Below are 22,387 nucleotides of genomic sequence, written 5' to 3'. Positions count from 1 at the left end.
CATAGTTAAAGAAATATTCTGCCACATTAACAATTACAAGGTGCTGCACTAGCACAGAGGACATGCAAGTTCTAGGCTATTCTCCACCAAGGATGCTAACTAGGTGGCTGACTTTGAGCCAGTTATTCTTTTTTTAACATACCTCGAAGATTTTTAGTTGTGGGGAAAAAATGGGAGGATGGAGCACTGTGTATTCTGCTTTGAGCTCCTGAGCAAAAATAAGGATATAAAAGTAACAAATTAATTAAATGTCAACTTTTAGAATCCTTGGAGACAAATGCAATCCAAAAAACAGCTATCTGTTCATCCTTTTTAAATATGCCCAAATCTCTAATTATTTTAAACATGTCATAACAGAATTATTCTATTTAATGTTAAGCCAAGATTTATATATAAGACACTATCATTTTAGGCTGTTCTTATTTCCCATATGTGACTAAAACACACATTTCTTTTAAAAACCTTTACATTGGAAACAGGAGCCTATGACACAAGACATGTTGCCTGACAATATTCACAACCAGCATGGCCCCTAGGGAAGTCAGTTTCCCTGTGCCTGCTTCAAATTATTTTTTGGAACTAATCTTACCATCCACTGATAATATTGCAAAATGTCACTAGTAAAAACAGTTGTAGGCTTGCAAAACAAGCCTTAATAGCTGGCAGCAACTAACCCTCATCTTAGTGTGGAAGTTGAGCAGAATTGGGATGTTAAAACAGCAACTGAGAAGACACTTTCATCTTGTGAAAGTAGCAATATAATAAGACCTTACAAGCTGCTCCAGAATGTGGTCAGGGAAACAATATCTCTGCTCAGGGTCTACTAGTTACAAGTGAGAATCCAGGTATAATTCTAATTGGTAGTTGTGATTCGGAAAGTTCAACATGATTATCTACAATACTGCCTTTCTCCAATTGTTGCTGCTCACCCTATAAGATCATTTAAACAATGCTTCCTTGTGAGATGCCAGAAATGTGCCTTCTCTGTTGCCATTCTTAGAATATTATTTTCCAGAAGTCCACTTGGACTCATCCCTCTCAGCAGTAGAAAGGTATCAAGACTTAGCTTTTCACACAGGCCATGAACTGAAGTGTTTACTCATATTGATGAATGAGCAAGGATGACTGAATTTTTTCTTTATGTACTTCCTCATAGCATTATTTACTTTTGATACTGTTTGCTTTCCGATTATTTTAGCAGTGTTTCAAAGCAAACATTCCATTGAGTCTCTGATTGGCAGCTATATAAATCTAACAAGTATGTTGCAAAAAAATAAATAAATAGATACTCAAGGTTCAGTGAGTTCAGGGTTTCCCAACCTTGGCAATTTTAAGTGTGTGGATTTCAGCTCTCCAACCAACCATGCATGGATGCTGAAGCACACTGCACAGTATCTTTTTTAAAAAGAGAAACAGAAAACACATATACATACATACATACACACACATATAGCATATGTATGTGTGGATGTATGTGTATATATGTATTTGCTTTTGAGAGCAGGCATCATAATTTCATTTTTTTAATGTGTGCCAGTGTGTTCACAGAAAAAAGTGACAATAAAGGTTATTTTATCTTACTACTTTATGAATAATTTACACACAGTTAACTAAATACTTGCTTGACAAATAAAATAAATTAAAAAAAATAAAACTAATTCAGCCACGCTATTTAGATAATTATTATAAAGCGAACATAAGACCTAGTTCCAAAGTTATCAACGGGGATAACCATCTCCTGTGTCCTCAGCCTCCGGAGAGAGAGAGAGATCCACTTGGACAATAAACACTGAGATACTACCATCCTAACTCTAAACTTAGCATTGAGTGACAAATCGGGACGGATATCCACATTCACGACCAAATAAGGGAGCCCGTCTCCCGTGAACGGCGCATGCGCGATATTAGGCGCGCCTCCTCCGCGTGGGCCGCTCACCTCCATACACAGGAAGTGGAGTTCTTCCTGAGGGAGTCCACCTGCGGCCAAGCCTTTCTCGCTTCGCGAAAGGGTCGCTTCTCCCTCGTGGCCTTTTTCTGCGCTCTGCTGTTTCCGCCATGGCGGACGCTGAGCCGACGGCGGCCGGTCGGTCGCTCACCGAAGACGAAATGGCGGAGGTGAAAAAGGAAGTAAGAGAGGCGAAGCAGCAGCGGCGGTGGCGGGGGCTGGTGGTGATGTTTGCTCTGAAGGCGGCGAGCGCGCGACTGGGGAGGGTTGGGCGCGCGCGTGCTTGCTTGCTTGGCTCAAGGTGGCCTGAAGTTCCTTGTTTGGGGGAAAGGGGGCGCTCCCTCCGTGATGATAGGGGGTCCTTAAAACGTCGAAGGCAGGGGTGGAAGCGCAGTGGTTGCCATGGCGTCGGCGTGTCAAGTTTCCGCGTGGCGGCGGATTGGCGGTTGGTCTTCCGAGTGTCGGCGGCGCGGGGAATTCCGCCAGGTGTGGCCTTTCCTGCCGCTGCGACGTCATTGCTGCCTTTGCGTGGGGCTCTCTGTAAGGCGCCTTCGTTCTGCTGACTGGAAAGCTTCAAGCATCGCCTGGTGGGATGCTGGCTTTGTCTCCATCTGCTGGCAGCAGAAGGACGAAATGTGTTACAATTTGGGGAGGGAGCCTTCTTTTTGATATTAATACAGGTGGTCCGCGATTTACAGCCGTTTTTCACACTTATGACCATCACAGCATCCCCATGGTCATATAATTTCCATTCAGATGCTTGGCAAGCGGTTGGCATTGACGGTCACAGAATCCTCTTTTGTGACTTTCTGACAAGCAAAGTCAATGGGGAAGCCAGATTCACTTAACAACCGGGTTACTAATTTAACAACTGCAGTGATTCACTTAATAAATGTGGCAAGAAAAGTCATAAAATGAGGCAAAACTCACTTAACAAAATTATCATTTAGCACCATACATTTCTGGCACAATTGTGGTAAGGTGAAGACTACCTGTATATTTATTAAAGCATGTTTCCCCGTCAGAGTTTTAAAATGGACAAATGAGAATTAAAAAATTAACAGCAAATAAAAAAGTCTCTTTGTTTATAGTAAATGTCAATAGGTTTTAAGAGCAGGAGGCAATTCTGAATCTATTCAGATGTCTCTTGACTTTTTTATTTTATTTACTAGACTTGTTTGCTGCCTATCTTTTCTGAGTGATTTACAGCATTTATAACATAAATGCCTAACATAATAGCAACAAAATGAATTATTTCCTAAATTTATCCCCTTCCTCCTCAAGTGACAAAGAGTAGATGCCCAAAGCCCCCAGTTTGAATTCCCAGAAACTATAATTAAATGCATCAATTAACAACCCAAAGAGACCATTCAAAAGTTACTGAGTGGACTCTGTTTCCATCCCTCTTTACTCTTAGACCAGGGGATCCTAAATCTTTTGCCATCACAGCTCCTTTTAGTGTAATCTTAATGTACACTTGCCTCTCATAAAAATCCAAATCCACCAAAATGGACAAAGAAAACAATGCAATGAAATTTTGTTTCTAATTATATTTAAAAAAAAAAAGATATTGCCTCCTTTATCATTTTTGGAAAGGGGGATTTATGGTAACAATGTAGAACGAAGAGGTTCTTCACACCTCTCCTGAATTCTGTCTCACCTCCCTAAGGTAGGTAAACCTTACAGTTTGGGTAATCCTGTCCTAGAAGTTCCAGGTGGTGTTTATAGCACTTCCTCCTCAGATTTGCATATAACAGTTGGGTCCTTCTGAGATAGTACATAAAAGATAACTAGTTCAAACTCATCCAGGGTACTTCAGTAGTGAAGGATATATTTGATTCTTGGTCTCCACTGTCTTTATTTCACATCTTAACTGCTACACCATACTAGATTTCCTTTCAATGTTTGATTCATTCTCCTTGTTCTTCCAGGCCCTTTTGTTTTCCTTAATGGATAAATGTCTCCAAATCTACTTTTCTGTTTTTCCTGGAGTGTTTATAGGAATTCCCCTTGCTAATCTCTGACTGTTACACATGAATGAGTCAGTGGAAGTTGATTTTGCCTAGCAAAAAGTTTTTCTAGCAAAAAGTATAGATCTACAATATATAGAATATTCACTTTTTGTTCAAGATCATAAGTCAATTTCTCTTGTGATCTTCTAGATTGTATTTATTGTTTTATATTGGAACTGTAGTCAGAGAATAATATATTACATTTTAAATAGACATTAGATAAGTACATTAAATAATACATTAAATAATATTTTGAACTCCATTGTAATTTCCCATACCTGGCAGCAGCCACCTTCATCACATTTGGGTTGAACCTTAATAGCCTCAACACCTGGCAGTAATCATTTTTGCTTGCCTCAGTGGCCACCTACATACCTTTGCCCACCTGGCAACAGCCATCCTTATTCCTACCATCCTTACACCAAACCACTCTGCCCACTTACACCCCCTTGCACACTCCTCCACATAATAGCAGTCACCCCTACTGCATTCATGCCACACCTTAATGGCTACCAACTGCATGCTGGCCATTCCTCACTCACTTTCATCCAGCAGCAGCTACTTACCTACTTGCTGGCTTACTTGCCAGCCCCGGGACTTATGACTTCCTGAACATTAAGACTTCCCATTGGCTTTCCTTGTGACTGATACAAAGAAGATCAAACAAAAATGGAGTATACTGAAATATTGTACAGTAGTGATGTCAACATTCAAGATTCCTTGGAATATTCTTTCTTACAAGAATCTCTAATATTAGAATTTAAAGTTAGAGCACCATTCTAATATTACCAAGTCAGAAGACTATAAGAACTGATAGAATACTCATGGAAATATAGCAAACAATATTATTTGTAAACCACCCTGAGTTGTTTAGATAGTCAGATAGACAGCATAATGTGTATCATTTATTTTATTAATAAAAAAAGAATCAGTAAAGGTTCTAACCAAGCTACACCAGCAAATTTTGAGAATGAAGGCAATTTAATTGAATAAAACAAGTTTTGACAGAGCTTGCAACTTATCACACAATATTCTTTATTTCAGATGCTAGCAAAATAATGTTTAGTTTGGCAAAGGAACTGGAAAAGTTGGAATCCATTCAGAAATGTATCATGTTGAACTCTATAGCAAATGTTTGTATCATAAATTGTTTTATTTTTTATGTCATAAATGTTATATGTCATATATTTTTTGTAAAATTTGCCAAATTTCAGGTCCATGGGAGTTATCCCATGTTGTGGATGCATTCTGTAAGGCCATTTGAGCAACCTTAGTTCAAAAATTGTTGCCCTAGTTAAATGTTACTGAAATGAGAGTATAGCTAGTATAGTATATAGTAGTATAATTATAAAGCATGTTAGTCTTTACCAAAGATTGTGAACTTCCATTCCTTTTTAGTGTTAGTACTTTGCGATGTTTGATTGTTAGTTCAGTAATCCTTATATTAGTTCCAGGAAAAAAAATTATCTCATGAACAGAATTGAAATTTGAATCCAAGATATGACTGACTCATTCTTGATAAGATACAGTACAGCAAATTCTAATTAAAACTTATTTGTCAGGGATTATTTATGATCCATTGCTCCTTCATAGTAATACAAAGAATAATTTATGCTTTGATAAAGTTCATCTTTTATTAACTCTTATTTTTAATGCTAGGTTTTAGAACGATTACGCCGCTATCTGTGTGACAAAATAATTGCAGAAAGACACTTCGACTACCTACGTTCAAAGAAAATATTGAGTAGAGAGGATACTGAAGAAATCTCTTGTCGAACCTCAAGTAGGAAAAAGGCTGGGAAACTGCTGGATTATTTAGCAGAACATCCAAAAGGACTAGACACATTGATAGAATCTATCAAATGTGAAAAAACACAAAACTTCCTGTTAGAAAAAATAACTGATGCCGTCTTGAAAGCAAAAAATGAAAAACTTGAAAGTCTTAAAGGTATTGTTAAATATCTGAATATTATATATTTTTAAAGGACATAAAATATGTAGCTACAAAGCCTATTCCTATGCATATTTACTTTTAAGTATGTTGCTATGAATTCTGTAAGTTACAAACAAGGTAAATCAAAATAATTTGCCTTCCTTTGAATCAATGAAGGAGTAGAAATTTAAAAATAATGATATGTATTCAATTATAAGAGCTACACAATAATTTTAAAAGCACACTTTGATTGACAACCTAGCTTCATTCCCTTGAGGTCTTTATTTTGTGCTGAAATGGTGTAATGTATTATTATCATGTCCTTATAGAATATTTCTGATTCTCAGGCATTGTGAATGTTGAAGTAGACTAGACAGTGATAGAGCACTTGTCACAAGTGGTTATGTTTATTGTATGACAGTAGCAAAATCAGAAGCCGCCTTTTGTTGCCTCTGTTGCATTTACTAGTAGTGTATCATGTGAGTTTAATTTGAATGGTGCAAAGGTTACTAACCTTCAGGGATTATATATATTTAGAAAATTGAGTAAGAATTTCTCAGTTCATATTTCTTTTGGGCACAAGATATTAAAATGGTGATAGCAGTTGGGCTTCTGTTATTCTTAGAGGAAAGTGATTGTCTACATCTATTTGTGGGAGTTCTGGTCTGATTTTTACTTTGTTTCCCAGATAGACAACGTAGCATTAAGAGAGTGCAATCCTATTAGCTTAGTTGGAAGCTTAAAGTGTTGTATATTACATTGTGGTTCATTCAAGGTTGCAAGTATCATTGGGTTAACTTTTAATTTTCTGGCAGTTTTGCCCAGAAATATCACAAGGAGCTATTTTCTCTCCAGTGTTAAGTCAGTTGGGGAAGTCCCCAGGAGATGTGGAGCACAGTGTGTCCACTTGGTTGATGGCATGAATACAGTTTTTCCCTCCAAAAGAAGCTGTAGAGACATTGAGATGTCTGTAACTGGATGAGTGAATTAAAATGGGAATTTTATGGATGCTTAATTCCAAGTCCCTGAAAATACAGTTTTCCTGATGTAGGTGGGATTGGTCTCTGTTCAGCAGAGAAAAAGTTTATAAAATAATTGTTCCTAAGATCCCAGGGATATAAAGCTCATTACTATCCAAGACTTAACATTTGGTTAGTATGCCAACTACTGCTGTTCTTGGACAGAAACAGCTTCATTTTTTTTGTACCCCAGCACTGATAACTTCCTATATTAATTATTGCAATGTGCTATAAATGGTGCTCCTCTTAAGCATCATCCAAAATTGTTGCTATATAACCCTATAGTTAAAAGGTCTGTATTGGTCACCAATTTTCCACATGGACAAGATTTCATATTAATAACTTCGAGATGGCAAATAAATGTTTTATAAATACTTAGCGACCTGATTCACAGAGCTGTATAGGCAGTTTGCATCATAACTAGGGTTTCCAGATATTTTCTTTCCAAATGATCTCATTTCTTCAAGAAATAACAATAGAGGTTGTTTCTTCAGCTGAACTTTATTTATTAATTTTATATGCCATCCATCTCATTGGCAAGAGAATCTGGGTGGGATAAAAATTCCATTTAAATCTGAAATTCCAAAAAAGCAATGAAGTTAAATAGATAAAAATGTGTCAAAGTGATGCAAGTTATAGCAATAGTTAAAATATCTTTTACAAGTATATAAGTAATCCAATTTTTTTTTTTACAGGAACATGTTGTACCAACTGCATGGCTTTAGTATGTGAGCAATCAAGCAATATCTCTAGATCGCAGTCAAATGACTCTAATTTTTTTGAAAAACAAAGAGACAGAGAAAACACCTACCTTCATCCAGAAGAATATAGTACAGCTGCTTTTGTATCTGCTTCTTCTCTTTGTTCAATGAATTTACCTATTACAGAGGTTGGAAACATGGAAAATTCAGTTTTCTCTACTCTTCCTGGACCTGGAGATCCTGGAGCACCTCCTATACCAACAGAATTGCAGAGTGAGCAAGAGGAAATATCCACCACTTCCAGTGACAATCCCTTTCTACCTTTACGATCCCGCTCAATTCTTCCATAGTGGTGGTTTTTCTTGAACAACTTTGAAAAGATAAATATTGTGTTGGATGTTGCCTTATATACTTTTTTGCAAAAAAAAGTTTTATCTGTAAAATTTCTTACTGTACTTGGTTGTATTGCTTTTGAAAACTGAAAGTAGGCATTTGCCAAAAAATATTCATGTTTAAGTAATCATGAAGCTGCTTGTATTATGCAAATTATAATACAACCCTGTACATAAATATTCAGAAGTAAGCCCCACTGATTTCAAAGGGATTTATAAGTAAGTAAATAGCAGCCTTGCTATATTGAAAAACAATATGGGAATACCTAAAAAGATTTAATATTTCTACACTTTAGTAAAAAGTTTACTATGTTCATTCAGTTCATAATATCAGACAACTTCATTTTCTTCTTACATAGTGGCAGACAAAATAGTTGCAGAAATTATGTCACATAGATTCCTGATTACTGTACTAAAAGGTTTATCTAATTATGCAAATCAATCACAAGGACAATTATTTTGCATAGAGAAACTCCAGATTGATGTTTGGAGTTAATTTCTCTTACAGCTATTACATTGGAATAAAGTTTTCAACTGAAAACAGTTCAGTTGCGCTGAGCACTCTTGGGGCCATGGTGGCTCACGTGATGAGACGCTGAGGTTACGCACCGCTGAGGCCGACAACTCGGCTTGATTCCCGTGAGTAAATAAACCGCAGAGGGACAAGGAAGGAGCCTCTCCTGATTGCCTACCGGCAATAAGGCATCCCAAGGGTAAAGATAACACCGCCCGAAAAAATTCCTTTCTACAGAGGCAGCCTTGGTGATCCCTGGCTAACACGTGCCATAGGCTAAATAAATAATAAATAAAAACTGAACACTTAAGAAAATATTCTTAATGTTCAAAAAATATTGCATTCTGTTGAACAGAAGGATCAGGAAGTAATGAGAACCTCAGCAAAAAGGGACATACTTCTGAATTACAGTATCATGACTATTTTAAGATTGATTGGTCTCATACAGGTGCTCCTTGTTTATTGGTTGTTCACTGACCTGCTAAATGAGTGGTACTTAATCCATAAAATTCTGGCTGTTTTGGCGCAGTCACCTGAACATAATCCAGGCAGCCTGCAATCATCACTGCATCCCACAGTCATGTGATCCCAATTTGCTACCTTCCTGCTTCTGACAAGCAAAATCGAGGAAGCTGGTAGTTGCAATAATTTGATGTCCTTGCTTAACATCTTGTACAGTCTTGTTTAACAGTGTAACTAGAGATTTCTGGAAATGCCAATAACTAAGCAGTATGGTCATGTGATGTACTTTACAATTGCATCACATGATGGAAAGTCCAAATATCGCTTTAAACAAGGACTATCTTTTATTCTGAATTATTGAATTATCCAAGTATAAAAGTAGAAAACTATAGCAATTAAGAAATCCCTTTTGAATTGGGGAGTTTATAAGATGTTAGGCATTAAATGTATTTAATTCTTTAAGAATTGGAGCGTAAAATATCTGTAGCATACTTACTTGACTAAGTTTGAGCTTAGTGGAGCTTACTTCTAGTGGATATAGTTTAAGTTTGCACTTTTACAATCTTGAGAATATTTCTAAAATGAAACTTCTCAATTTTCTTGCTTATTTCTCAAGGTGAAACAATGTTTTGTTGGACACATAATTTGTACTATGCCATCTCAGGGAATATAAAATATTTCATTTTTTTTCTCATGGCTTGATGAGGTGCAACACTGTAAAGAAGATATTCAGTTTAAAGGATATTTATTTTCTAGGTAGCATAAAACATTTCTTTCTCTTTTGCCATTTTTGTTTCTGGGCCAATAACAAACAGTACTTTAGATTAAATTCAAATTTTACTAGCCAAAAGAAAAACAACTTCCATGGGCTTCTGGGACAGCAAAAGTTTTATTTAAAAAATGTTCTACAACATTTTGTATAAAACTGCAGCAAGTTATCTAAATTAAATAAGTAGTTTTGGGTTTGCACATTATTTAGAAAACTATCTTGCTGAGTTCTGTAGAACTTGTTCTCAGACATGCATAAGATTACAGGCCAGCTTTTTAAAAAGACTATATCATGGGTGATCAGCCTTTTGGCTTGCCTGGGCTGCATTGAGCGAAGAGGAATTGTCTTAGAGCAGGGGTGTAAAACTCACGTTACGATGGCATGTGACATATCAGGACTTTCCCCCCCTTCACTAAACCAGGTATGGGCGTGACACATCTGGCCGTGGGCCGGGAGTTTGACAGCCCTGTCTTAGAGCAAATTTAAAATATATACTTAACATATATAAATCACAATGTTAAAAGCTTATAATCTTTTGGGGTCACGTTACTAGCTGTCTAAGGCTGAAACCTGTTCTATATGACTTCAGATTGGTGCTAAGTTGTGTTATACAGTGCACTGCCCATGTTTTAGGACACAACTGTGTCCACAATCAAATCTAATTGATTTTTAGATCTATAATCTGACCATTTCTTTAACAGCTTTTTAACTCAAATGCTACCTCAGCTCAAACTTCCATGATGTTTTACAGAGCATGAACTTCTTTGTTTGACTACTAATTGCAGATGTTGCCAGATTTATAAGAAAATACTGTATTTGCATACTTATGAACTGATTGTCACTATTACTGTCATATTTTCTTTAAAAAAAAATTCCTAGTGCCTTAGTATTGAAATTAGATCATGGATTTTTCACTTTCTATGTATGCCAAAACTTGTGTGAATTATTATAGGTACATAACGAAAAATAACATACTGCTCTATTAAATTAATGTCTTTGGAAATCAGTATATTCTTAAATCATACTTTTTAAAAATGTATACTTTATATAAAGCAATGTTGAATTGAAAAAATATTTGGAAGTTTGTGGTTACTGTTCAGTGCTTTACAAATATTTACAAGTGGGCAATCTGAAGCATTTGTATAATAAACTTAATTGATTTTTAAAATAATAGTTTTCTCAGTGTATGTCATGTCCTAATCTTGGCTTCTCTTCATCAATAGTTATGTTCTTATACCATTAGGAAGCTATTTTTTAAAATAAGTATTTTATAAATATATTCAGAACAGGTCCTTTGCTGCAAGTCACCTTGTAATTTTTGAATGTTTGGGATGAAAAATTGTCTTCCAAGGGCAGAATGGTTTTGCATGCAACCTAGATGCACATGCACAGATGAAGCTTCTCTCACTCGCCGCTTGCACAGCCTGGTTTACAACAGGCCCTGGACTGGTACTGGTCTGCAGCCTGGAGATTGAAGACCTCTGATTTATAGTACACACCCTTATTCTAAACTATCTTAAAGATACTTTCTTGAAGAAAGTGTTTATATTAACTAAGCATGTTCTACTCTTGAATCTGCTGAGGTGATAGTTGAATAGATCATCATTGCATATGCCACGATGCAACCAACAAAACAATAGCTCATGTCCTGTTGCAGTGCCCACTATATCAGGACTGGCAGTCTACATTCCTGCGCTTATTCCTTGCCAGGTGCAGGGAACCATGTTTAACGTTAGTTTTTACTAGCAGATATTTTCCACGGAAAAGTCAACATATGCCACAAGTTTCTGCTCAATGGACTTAAACTCATTCCAATCTGGACTGACCAGCCGCGGTAGCACAGTGGTTAGAATATAGTATTTCAGGCTAATTCTGCTGAATGCCAGCAGTTTGGTTCCCATGGGCTCAAGATTGACTCAACCTTCCATCCAAGGTTGGTAAAATGAGGACCCAGATTGTTGGGGGCAATAGGCTGACTAACTGCTTAGAGAGGGCTGTAAAGCACTGTGAAGTAGCATATAAGTCTTAAATGCTATCGCTATCATTTAGGGGACTACACTGCTAATTTGGTGGTATCTAAGTCTTGTTGCTTGTCACTTTTTTTTAACTGTTGAGGTTTATATATATATGAGTCTATGTGTTTTGACTTATCCCATTTACTCTCTATGAAACAAAAGACCAGGCTCACTTTGGGCACATTCGACAAAAACCTAGTGCTCTAGAGAACTTTATCATGCTGGGAAAGATGGAAATAAAAAGAAGACAATTGGCAGCAAAGTAGATGAATTAAATTACAGCAGCAATGGGTTCACTGCTGGAAAATCAGAAGAACCATGTTGGGGGCAATCCTAAAGAAAGTCAACCTACATGATTGCTAAGGCAAGTTTTGGGGAAAATGTTCAACAGGATTTGTCTTGAACGTCATTGGCTACAACACTGTTACAGTATGAAATGTCAACTGCAGTCACTAAGAATTGGCACTGACTTGATGGCATTTAAGCAGGTGAACAAGCAACAAAATAAAAGTTTGTTCTAGGATTATATCTTTTCTGGTAATCTCTGGATTTTCTCTTATTGCTGCATCCACATAAAATGGCAAGTGATAATTGCTTGCTCGGTCAGGGTAGTACAATAAATTCAGCACCACAGACTTATCCTAAATGTGTGGATATGCTTTCATTTCTTATTGGTTGCTATCCAATTTTATCTTCCATGACAGTGACCATGCCCTGCTGCTTCTGCATTTCTTTGTATTTGTTCATCGGCTTTACTAAGAGTGACTAAACCGATGTTTTATCCCAATTCTATAGGTAGTCTTTGAAAGACTGTTCTGTCTTCTAATCCGGTTATAGAGCTCGAACACTGTATATGTCTGTGCTCTCTGTATTTTATCTTAACCATGCAAGGCGGCTAAGTTTGAGCACTTCCTACTTTAATCACAACGCAACTACTGAGTAAACATACATGGTATGTATGGTATTGGTAAATATTGTAAAGGAATACGGGGACTTTTTCAGTTCTACTCAAGCGAATGACTGACTACAGTACACAGCAAAAACTTTTCATTTCACTTTTTACAGATACGCGTAGAAAAATATAACTGACGGCATGCTTTTTAATTTGGGCTGTCATCTGGGCTGCAAAAATAGGGACAACCACAAGGAGTGATGGAGAATTCTAGATCAGTGTTTTCATTTAGTAGTCGTCCGGATTTCTGCCGCCTATATACGACAGCGCTATTTCGATGCGTTACCAGTTTAGAATGGATAAACTCACCTTCGGAATTATGGAACCGAAGGTTCGGAAAGAAGATAGATTGTTCTTTATTATTTTTCTTTAAAATTAAAACATAAATGGATTATTAAACTCAGAGTTTAATAAAACTAAGTCCGTACTAAACCCGTGGCCAAGAAGAAGGGAATTATTCACAGCGGAGGCACGAATCCTGCCGGGGAACCCCTGGCAGATAGTACAGGCTGAAAGGAACCAGAGAGGCTTTCCCCCATACGCCACGAACTCGGAACTTTCGTCTCGCATGCGCCGGTTCCCGAGGACGGGTGTTTCAGTTGCACGAATCCCTGCCATGGCAGCAGCGGAGGGAAAGGACCCGCTCAGCTTCTTCGCGGCGTACGGCAGCGACAACAGCTCGAGCGGCGGCTCGGATGCTGAGGGCGAGGAAGGCTCCGGCCGGGAGGCCAAGGGCTCTTCGCAGCAGTCCCAGAACGGCACCCCGGAGGGGAAATCGCGCTTGCCTGGGCCGGACGAGCTCTTCCGCAGCGTGAATCGACCAGCTTTTCTTTATAATCCGCTGCATAAGGAGATCGATTGGGAGAGCCGGGTAGTGCGAGCTCCCGAAGAGGTCAGCAAAGATTCTTCCATTCCTCTGGGCGTATTTCTCCTGGCAGGAAAGGCTCCTGGCTAAGGAAACCCCAGGATTAGGCAGGCTTGAGAAAGAGGCTTCCCCTTCTAAGTCAATGTAGCATAAACACCAAAGGTTAACTCTGTTTATTTATTTGTTTATTTATTTGTCAGAAGCTTACAATACAACAGAAACAAGAATAAACATAAGTTTAAATACAAGAAATAGGAAATAATAATTGGGGACAATAGGACAGGAACTGTAGGCACGATTGTGCATTTATGCATGCCCCTTACAGGAATGTGGTGAGGTCAATAGAGGTTAGTTTGAGGGTAAAGGAGTGGGGATTTGAGCAAGTGACCACAGAATCAGGTAGTGAGTTCCAGACATTGACCACTCTGTTGCTGAAATCGTACTTCCTGCAATCGAGTTTGGAGTGGTTTACATTTAGTTTATATCTGTTGTGCACTCTAGTGTTGTGGTTAAAGCTGAAATATTCATTAGCTGGTAAGACATAACATGATTTTATGTACTATGCTTAAGTCCAATCTTAGTCGGCATAGTTCAAGGTTGTCTAAGCCTAGAATCTCAAGTCTGGTACTGAAGGGTATTCTGTTGCGAACAGAGGAATGTAGTACTCTTCTGATAAAATACTTCTGGACTCGCTCAATTGTATTTATGTCTGATATACAGTGCGGATTCCAGACAGCAGAGCTGAATTCAAGTATTGGTCTAGCAAAGGTTTTGAATGCCCTAGTTTGCAAATCAGTATTACTTCATAAAATTAAATTTACAACTCGTAAAGCCTTTTTGGCAATACTGTTGCAGTGAGCTTTCGCGCTTAGGTCATTCGATATGAGAACTCCAAGGTCCTTGACAGAATGAGGTCATCAACAAGGTCATATCTGTCTAGCTTGTATTTGGTATATAGATTTTTTTTACCAATGTGTAGGACAGAGCTTTTGTTGGTAGAGATTTGGAGTTGCCAACTGTTAGACCATTCAGATACATAATCAAGGTCTTTTTGAAGGAAGATAGCATTGACGATGGTGTTGAATAGTTTTACATCATCAGCAAATAGGACGCAGTTGCTAATAAGGTGATCACAAAGGTCGTTTATATAGAGTGTAAAGAGTGTGAGTGCTAGAATGCTCCCTTGGGGGACACTGCTGATAACTGGTGCAGAGTTTGATAGGGCGTTTCCTATTTTTACTATTTGTTGCCTGTTTGACAGGAAGGCAGTAATCCACTTGTGAAGGGATCAGGAAATGCCGTAAGAATTTAATTTTAATAGTAGTTGACATATACCACTGAGTCAAATGCTTTGCAGAAGTCAATGTAAATTACATCTATTGCTTTACCCTGGTCAAGAAGTGTAGTCCATATGTTTTTGCAACGTAGAGGTTGCAAATTGCAGGACAATTTTTTCCTCAAACCAAATTGTTTATTGGAGAGTAAGTTGTTTGACTCTAGGTGGAAGGTAATGCATTGATTAATAATTGATTCCATAACTTTGCACGTGACACAACACAATGAGATTGGTCTGTAGTTTTCAACCAGGTAGGGGTCACCTTTTTTGAAAATAGGGGTGACCGTTGCTAAAGACTATAGGTTTGGTAAGGAGCTGGTTCTGAATGATAACTCATATATTATGCTTAGGGGTTTTGCTGTGGTAGTGGAAAGCTTTTTTAAGAACAATGCACATAACTCTGTAATATGGGATAGGTTTTCATGCATCTCAATTTCAGGCATCAATGAAACTCATAGTGGTTTTGTGCCTAAAGCAGGACTAGAACTCAAGATCTTCCCGTCTGTAGTCTGATGCCTTAACTACTACACCAACTGTCCCTCTCTTGAAGGGCGAGCCCACACTAAAACAAATGGTCCCTGTGGTACACATTTTTTAATATCTCAAAGTGCTAAGTGAATTGGAATGACTTCTCAATTCAATGTTGTTGTTACTTTGTGCAGGATATGGGGCATGAAACTTTGCAGTCTTATGGGATGTGAGGTGAACATTCTCTGTTTGCCAGATTATTTTATTTCATTTATTTTTAAACCATTTATATAGCCACCCATCACTCAACCAAAGGCGCAAACTCAATCACAGTCAACATCCCTCCTGAGACATGGCTCTTGATCATACATAGAGCCAAGTTCCTTCATCCCTTCTGTTGGTTAGAGATAGAAAAAGTCTCCAATATTCTAACATGTGGTATTTCCTAAAGTGGTCAATATCAACCCCTAAGGATTGTTGTTATTATTGTTATTATTCTCATTCATAGTACTATTAACTACAATAATATTTACTATATTATTTTCATATACTGTAATATATGGGAGTTGGTGAACAGTTTGAAACTTCATGAAAGGATAAGTGAACTGAAGAGTTTCGTGATCCCTGGCCCAGGACATTGTAATTTTAAAAATTGCCATTTATCAACTTCTACATTGCATGTTTTCATTTTAATATTTAAAATTTTAAAAGGAGTTTTAATATTTTTGTCTACTCCTTTTTAAAATAAAGTTTTATTTTGCTTATCTGTTTTGAGAGTGATTTACAACCTTGGGGAGAGGAAGACCTAAAACACTTTACTTACCAACCTCCATGCAACATAACAAGGATAAAGCACTACAGACATTATTTCCACTTTTTTGTAACTTGACATTTTAAACGTTAGAAAATTAGCACATGATGGACTGTATTTTTTATGCCATCTCCCTCTCAAACATTAAGGATACCCTCAGGAAAAAAGATGGTCAACATAGGACATAGCAAACCATAGTTCCAAAGAATGTGATAAGGCCAGATTTCTAGGAAAGAGAGCTTGGCACCATCAGCCTTCCATTCTAGTGACCTTAGTTAGCTGCTACGTGATAGAATTTAATAATGTTTTTTTACATTAATATTTCTTATTATTTTTCACTTTTTCTCACCGTGAGTCATTTTCTTACAGTGAGTATTTTGTTTAAGCTATTTGTATATCTAAATAGAACTAGCATAAATGTTAAATGCTTATTACAACTTGGCTAGATTTTCAGATGTAAGAGTAATTTGTATCTGTTATTGTCATACCTTTGAAATATCCTATTTCCTATACTGGTCTTTTCATATTTCTTTCAACAGCCTCCTAAGGAATTCAAGGCATGGACCACAAATGCTGTGCCTCCCCCTGAGACCTATGCTATCAAAGAAAAAAAGCCCCCACCTCCTCCTGAACGTGATATGGCAATCAAATGGTCCAATATCTATGAAGATAATGGAGATGATGCTCCAAAGCATGTGAACAATGTACATTTCTTACCAGAAGAAGAACAAGAAAATGTTGAATCAGGTAATAGTGTTGAATTGTATTCAAAATAAATAATGTTGGCTGTTTTTATGTATGATTCCTTTAATAATAGGAAAAATATTTCTCTGTTTGAAGATTGGCATCTCTTATATGAATTATGCAGAATAGTTTTGAATCCAGTTATAATGTTAGTAATATTAAACTTAATCCTACACTTGATGGCAGCTTCTAAAATGAAATGTAGAAAGTCCAAATCTTTTTCTTTGCACATTCTTATGCATATTTTGAGTAGCATGATTAATGCATTCAATTTTATATACCTAGGTGAAATTCTGTATTCCTAGGGAATTTTTTTTACTAACAACTAATAGTATTTCTTGCTTGCCATAGAGTCATGCTTCTTAATGTCTAAGCATAGCCTTATCTACCTGTGTCTAAAGATGATGAAAGATTTGAAATTGAACTTGCTTTTAATAAACAGGAACAGTATTTAAAGATCAAATGAAACAATAAGTTCTTAGAGAAGGGAAAAATTCAAAACTCATGCCACCTTGGTGCTGAAATAGTCTTTCCCAGTCTCAGGCCCTGGCTGTGGTTAAAGTCTAACACAGTGTTTCTCCAACTTGGCAACGTTAAGATATGTAGACTTCAACCCCACAGTTAAAAGTTGTCAAGTTTGAGAAATATTGGGCTAACACACCTGAAAAACACCAGATTGTAAGCCAGGTTATAGGACGCTTAGTTCGAATGTCCACAAGAGCGATCTGTTTAGCTTCTTTTCAAGCATTACCATTGATGGAAAGCCCTTAGTCATTGAATTCATAGTTGGACTGTTGTTATGGCTAAGGAAGATTCCGTAATCTCCATTCCTGTAACTTCTTAATCAATTCTTAAGCAATTCGATGATGAAGAGGCTAAGAAGGATTGGACCTGATTAATATTTGGATGATTGATTATTACAAAATTCCCAGGCCTGTGGTCTAGATTTGGTCATTGGGGGGATAATCCAGGAAATGGCAACAGCTTTGAACTGCCTTTGTATTGATGCCAATAAGGCTGCATGGATGCCAGACAATGTAGTCATCAAAAGCTGATACTATTGATAATATTTTCCACATGTGGCTTTTAAAAACTTTGGCTTACATCACTATCTCTTCTTTGAAGATGCTGAAAAAGATGAACCCAGCTCAGTTAAGAAACGCAAATTAAACCCTGACGAGCAGTCAAAGAAGAAAAAGCAATGATGAATTGGACAAAGACTGATGAGTTTATCAATCAAAGTTGTAAAAGTTCTGATTTGATTGATGTTTGATGTAAATGTCAAGTCTATTAATGCAAATGTTTCTAGTGGAAACCTTTTAATTGCAACACAACTCTTTAAATATGTTGTGGTAAGTACAGTATTTTTGTTCATAAAGACTTTGGAAGTTTGTCATATTCTCTTCCTGTTTAAGACAGATTCTTGTGACACTATAAACTGTAACATACAAGGTATAAATTTGTTGCATTTGAAGTTTAATACTTGGAGCAATAAGCAAATATAAAAACTACCATGTTTCTTAGAAAATAAGACAGGCCTTATTTTCTTTAGACCCCTGAAAAAACAGCCAGGCCATCTTTTTGAGGGATGTCTTAATCTCCCCCCATGCGCTTCGCCTAGCCACCGGGCCACTTCTATCGCAGCTGAAAGGAATGCCCCGCACGCCTTGCCTCTCCACCAGGCCGCTTCTTTTGTGGCCGCCCACTAAAAGGAATGCCCCACGTGCACCCTTGACTCTCCACTTGGGCCATTTCTGTAGGGCCTCAAGCTTAGCACAGACTGAGGGAAGAATGGCAGGCAAGAAAATTCTCCCTCTCCATTTTCCTCCCGTTCTCCAAAAAGCCTCCATTCCAAAACATCAGCGTTCGGAATGGAGGCTTTTTGGCAAACAGCAGGAAAATGGGGAGGGGAATTTTCCTGCCTGTCATCCATTCCTCAAGCTCCTTCTCTCCCCCCCATTTTCCTGCCTTTCACAAAAACGGCTCCACTCCAAGCCTTCAGCGTATCCCAGGACCCTGCAAGGCTTGTAGCGTTGTGCATGCAAGCGGCGGCATTGCTGCGAGGTTCATCACATCGGCACAGCCTCTTCAGGCACGACCCTGCAAGGATTGCTGCGCCATTGCGCATGCGAGCGCTGGGATCGCTGCGAGTTTGGATACACTGGTGCTGCTGCTCACAGCAGGATGCCAGCTGCACCAGTGTGATGAAGCTCACGGAGGTGCTGCCATTTAATGAGTGCAACGCCACAACAAGCCTTTCAGGGTCCTGCTCCAAGAGGAATGGATAACAGACAGGAAAATTTCCCTCCCCATTTTCCTACCTTTCGTGAAAACAGCTCCACTCTGAGTCTTCAGCGTCTCCCAGGATTGCAATGCTGAAGGCTCTATTCCAAACCTTCAGCGTTGCAATCCTGGGGTACGCTGAAGGTTTGGAATGCCTCTGCTTCAGCACAGAACAACATTTGTCCCTCTCTGCATCCGAACAGTTGTCCCCCCATGCCCGCGCCACCACTTGTGCCGGCCATGCCCATCCCCCGGGTTTATTTTCAGGATAAGGGTAATATTAGGCCCACCCCAACAAAACTTAGGATTGGCTTATTATTGAGGTGGGTCGTGTTTTCTGAGAAGCATGGTACTTACACATGAGCAGTGATGATATATGAAATGTAAATGTAATAATTGTTTACTGGACTACTATTGTGATAGATTTTTTTCTTAAAAAATATGCTATTTTGGGGGGGAAGGAGAGTTTTTAACTGCATTGTGGTGAAAATGAATTGTTTTTCAATGTTTTTCAATAGTTTTAAAATAAAACTGCATGTCTCAAAGGTACATTTATTACAAATTTCACTGATTGAAATTGTAACTGAAAACTATTTCTCTGTAGTACCGGTATTAGACAAACTTGTTTACTGTATATAAAGTACAGTAACTTGGAGGTTAAATTCAGAAATATTTTCCTTCATAGTTTGCAAGGGAGTTCAGCACAAGCAGCTAACTCTAGAAACAGTCTTTTAACAGCCATACAAATAAAAGTATGGTTTTAGGGAGATAAATATCTCACAATATTAAGTGAACAGGATTTATGTTAGATTTTCGTTAAACCCCATTTGCCTTTGCCCTTGAGACCTGTCTTGGCCTGCAATCATGGATCAAATCTTTGATGTTTACACAGAATTTCTGCCTGTGAACCCATTTGTTTTATATAGTGTTCCTTTGGTTTTATATTACAAATTGACTTGCTGTTGTCCAATAATTATCCCAAGATTGCTTAGGTAATTTCGATAACGTACTAAAATATATCTCTAAAGAAGTAAAAGTGATTGCCCCTTGTTTATAGCCTAGGAACTTCAAGGCTACTTCCCATAGTATGAATTAATTCCGTGGAATTAACTCATACAATGGGGTACTCAAGGCTTTCTATTGATTTTTGTTTCAGTTCATATTTAGGTTATTTGCTCTGCAGAATATCTCCAAGCTCTGATTTAGAAGTTGCTGTTTTTCTTGTTATATTTCCAACTTTATTTTTAGTATGTCAGTCTTAAAAACTTGTTTTTCTGTTTAAACCATGTTAAGAACAGATTGCGCAATTAATGATATTCATGGGCACAGTTCAAGTAATTAGAAATAAACTTTTACATTTCTCCTCTTTTTATACGCCCCCATATAAAATAAACTTTGCTCCCACTTTAGTAGTATATGAAATAGAACTTCTTTCATACTGTATCCCATTTTTGGGATACAATTCTGTATGAAATAGAAATACAATTATATATAGAAAGAGGATTAAGATGCTTCAATTGTTAATTGACAAAGAAAAATACAGGGATATATAGCATTACCAGGAATTATTTCTTCCATACTTTTGATGTGTGTTTTTATATATATTGTACCTCTATATTTTCTGAAGTGAATTGTTTTTAAACAGGTAGAAATTATACTGTATCTTCATGTGAGATGTTATCTTGTTTGCTCATTTATTTAATAAACTGCATCAATTTCAATTATTATAGATGATGTACAAGAGCAATGGCAACATTCAGTTTCAGAGTTAATGTTAATACAAGTGCTTTCAGATACTTTAATAGACTTTTTAAAGGGATGTTTGATATTTTCAAAAAATAATGTAACTGCAAAAGAATGGCCAAGATCTGGGAAATAATACCATATTTCAAAAGTAACTGAATTTAACTAAAATTGGAAATATTTTTTAGATTATAACTCTATAATAGTTTGTACATGGGTCGAAGAGAAATTACTGTAATTGTAATTCAAGTATTGAGAACCTCTGGAACTGTAAGTTGCAAGGAATTCACTGGATGAGATTTCTTCAATTTGTAATGAAAGGGTATTTTATTTTATTTTATTTTGAATTAACAGCAAAAGGGCAATCGAAGTGTTGGTTTTTAGAAAGTTATAAATGGACTAGGAGTTAATACCTAGTTAAATATCTTAATAGCTTTAAAAAATGACCCAGATTTCTGACAGACAATTGGGTATTTTCTGAGATACAATCTAAAAATAAGGTGAAGTAAATTATATTTTAATAATAACCAGATATTTCTGTGTTGGACTGCGATACAAAAATAAGTTAGGAGATGTTTTTTAAATTAATTTTAAAAACATAAAAAAGAGACTGTTTCACTTAGCTGTTAACTTCATTCAGTTTTTTTGATGATTTAGGGAAACTATTTCAGTATTTATTATAGCTGAGACTATAGATAAGGTTGTAATTGCTGGGAACAAAAGAAAGCTTTAAACACACCCATGGTATGTATATTCTTTCTGGCATTGATTTAAACAAAAGTTGGGGATGGAGTATCTTGTTTATCCTTTTAAAAACACTGCAGGAACTGTTCTAAATGCAACAGAGTAACAATTCCCTTTTTCCTACTGGAAGCACATCCTCCTGTATAAATGCCCAATTTCTTCTCCCTGTTAAACAAGAGTAAATAGAAATGCTAATATGTCTGTAAAAGTAGTGCTCATTCATGTAGCATGTGCCTTTGCTAAAAAGAAGCCAGATGAAAGCATTCCAACTTTGGGAACCTGGCTTGTACAAAAATGCAAACTGCTTGCATTTGGCCCATTTGGAAGCGACAGATGTTCTGCTTGGGCAGTCTGTGTTCTCAGAGAACAATAAATGTAGTAAATAACCTGGTTTGTTGTGTTCTTTCGGGCATCAATGAGAATCTACCTGCCAAAATGGACTGTTGACTCCCTCCACTCGCAAAACGTTCTGGAAAACATTGTTGAGCTAGGAATTGGTTAATAGTCCACATCTTTTGTGTGGAAAAGATTTCTTGTTCAGTACTCTGCATTTCTATGTAAAACTGAGAAAGTTTTGTATCTTTTAAAGTCTGGGGGTTAGATGTCCGGCTGAACCAGATGAGCCTATCAACTACATAACCTAGCAGAAAATGCATGTTTTAAATTCCTCTTTCCTGTT

General features: G+C 37.2%; 2 protein-coding genes across 3 annotated transcripts; both read left to right on the top strand.

The window, feature by feature from the left end:
• Positions 1-1,911: 1,911 nt before the first annotated feature.
• On the top strand, positions 1,912-10,915 carry BCL10 (BCL10 immune signaling adaptor). The gene is made up of 3 exons (XM_026674155.2): positions 1,912-2,127; positions 5,617-5,905; positions 7,605-10,915. The coding sequence occupies exons 1-3, from the start codon at positions 2,056-2,058 to the stop codon at positions 7,958-7,960; spliced, it is 717 nt and encodes a 238-aa protein (XP_026529940.2). The 5' UTR covers positions 1,912-2,055; the 3' UTR covers positions 7,961-10,915.
• Positions 10,916-13,042: 2,127 nt separating this feature from the next.
• C3H1orf52 (chromosome 3 C1orf52 homolog) lies at positions 13,043-22,096 on the top strand. 2 transcript variants are annotated; one of them, XR_015748626.1, is made up of 4 exons: positions 13,043-13,606; positions 16,734-16,941; positions 18,064-19,852; positions 19,943-22,096. XR_015748626.1 is itself a non-coding variant. In XM_026674156.2 (3 exons), the coding sequence occupies exons 1-3, from the start codon at positions 13,283-13,285 to the stop codon at positions 18,141-18,143; spliced, it is 612 nt and encodes a 203-aa protein (XP_026529941.2). In that variant the 5' UTR covers positions 13,043-13,282; the 3' UTR covers positions 18,144-22,096. The 2 variants fall into 2 exon arrangements, 1 of the variants encoding a protein (XP_026529941.2); XM_026674156.2 differs by having other exon boundaries at positions 18,064-22,096.
• The last annotated feature ends 291 nt before the right edge of the window (positions 22,097-22,387 follow it).

This window comes from Notechis scutatus, chromosome 3 (assembly GCF_049901735.1).
Source record: "Notechis scutatus isolate UNSWTSFEM ecotype Mainland chromosome 3, rNotScu1.2, whole genome shotgun sequence".
Lineage (NCBI taxonomy): Eukaryota > Metazoa > Chordata > Lepidosauria > Squamata > Elapidae > Notechis > Notechis scutatus.
Note: the sequence above shows the minus strand (reverse complement) of the source record. Positions and strands in the feature narration are given on the sequence as shown.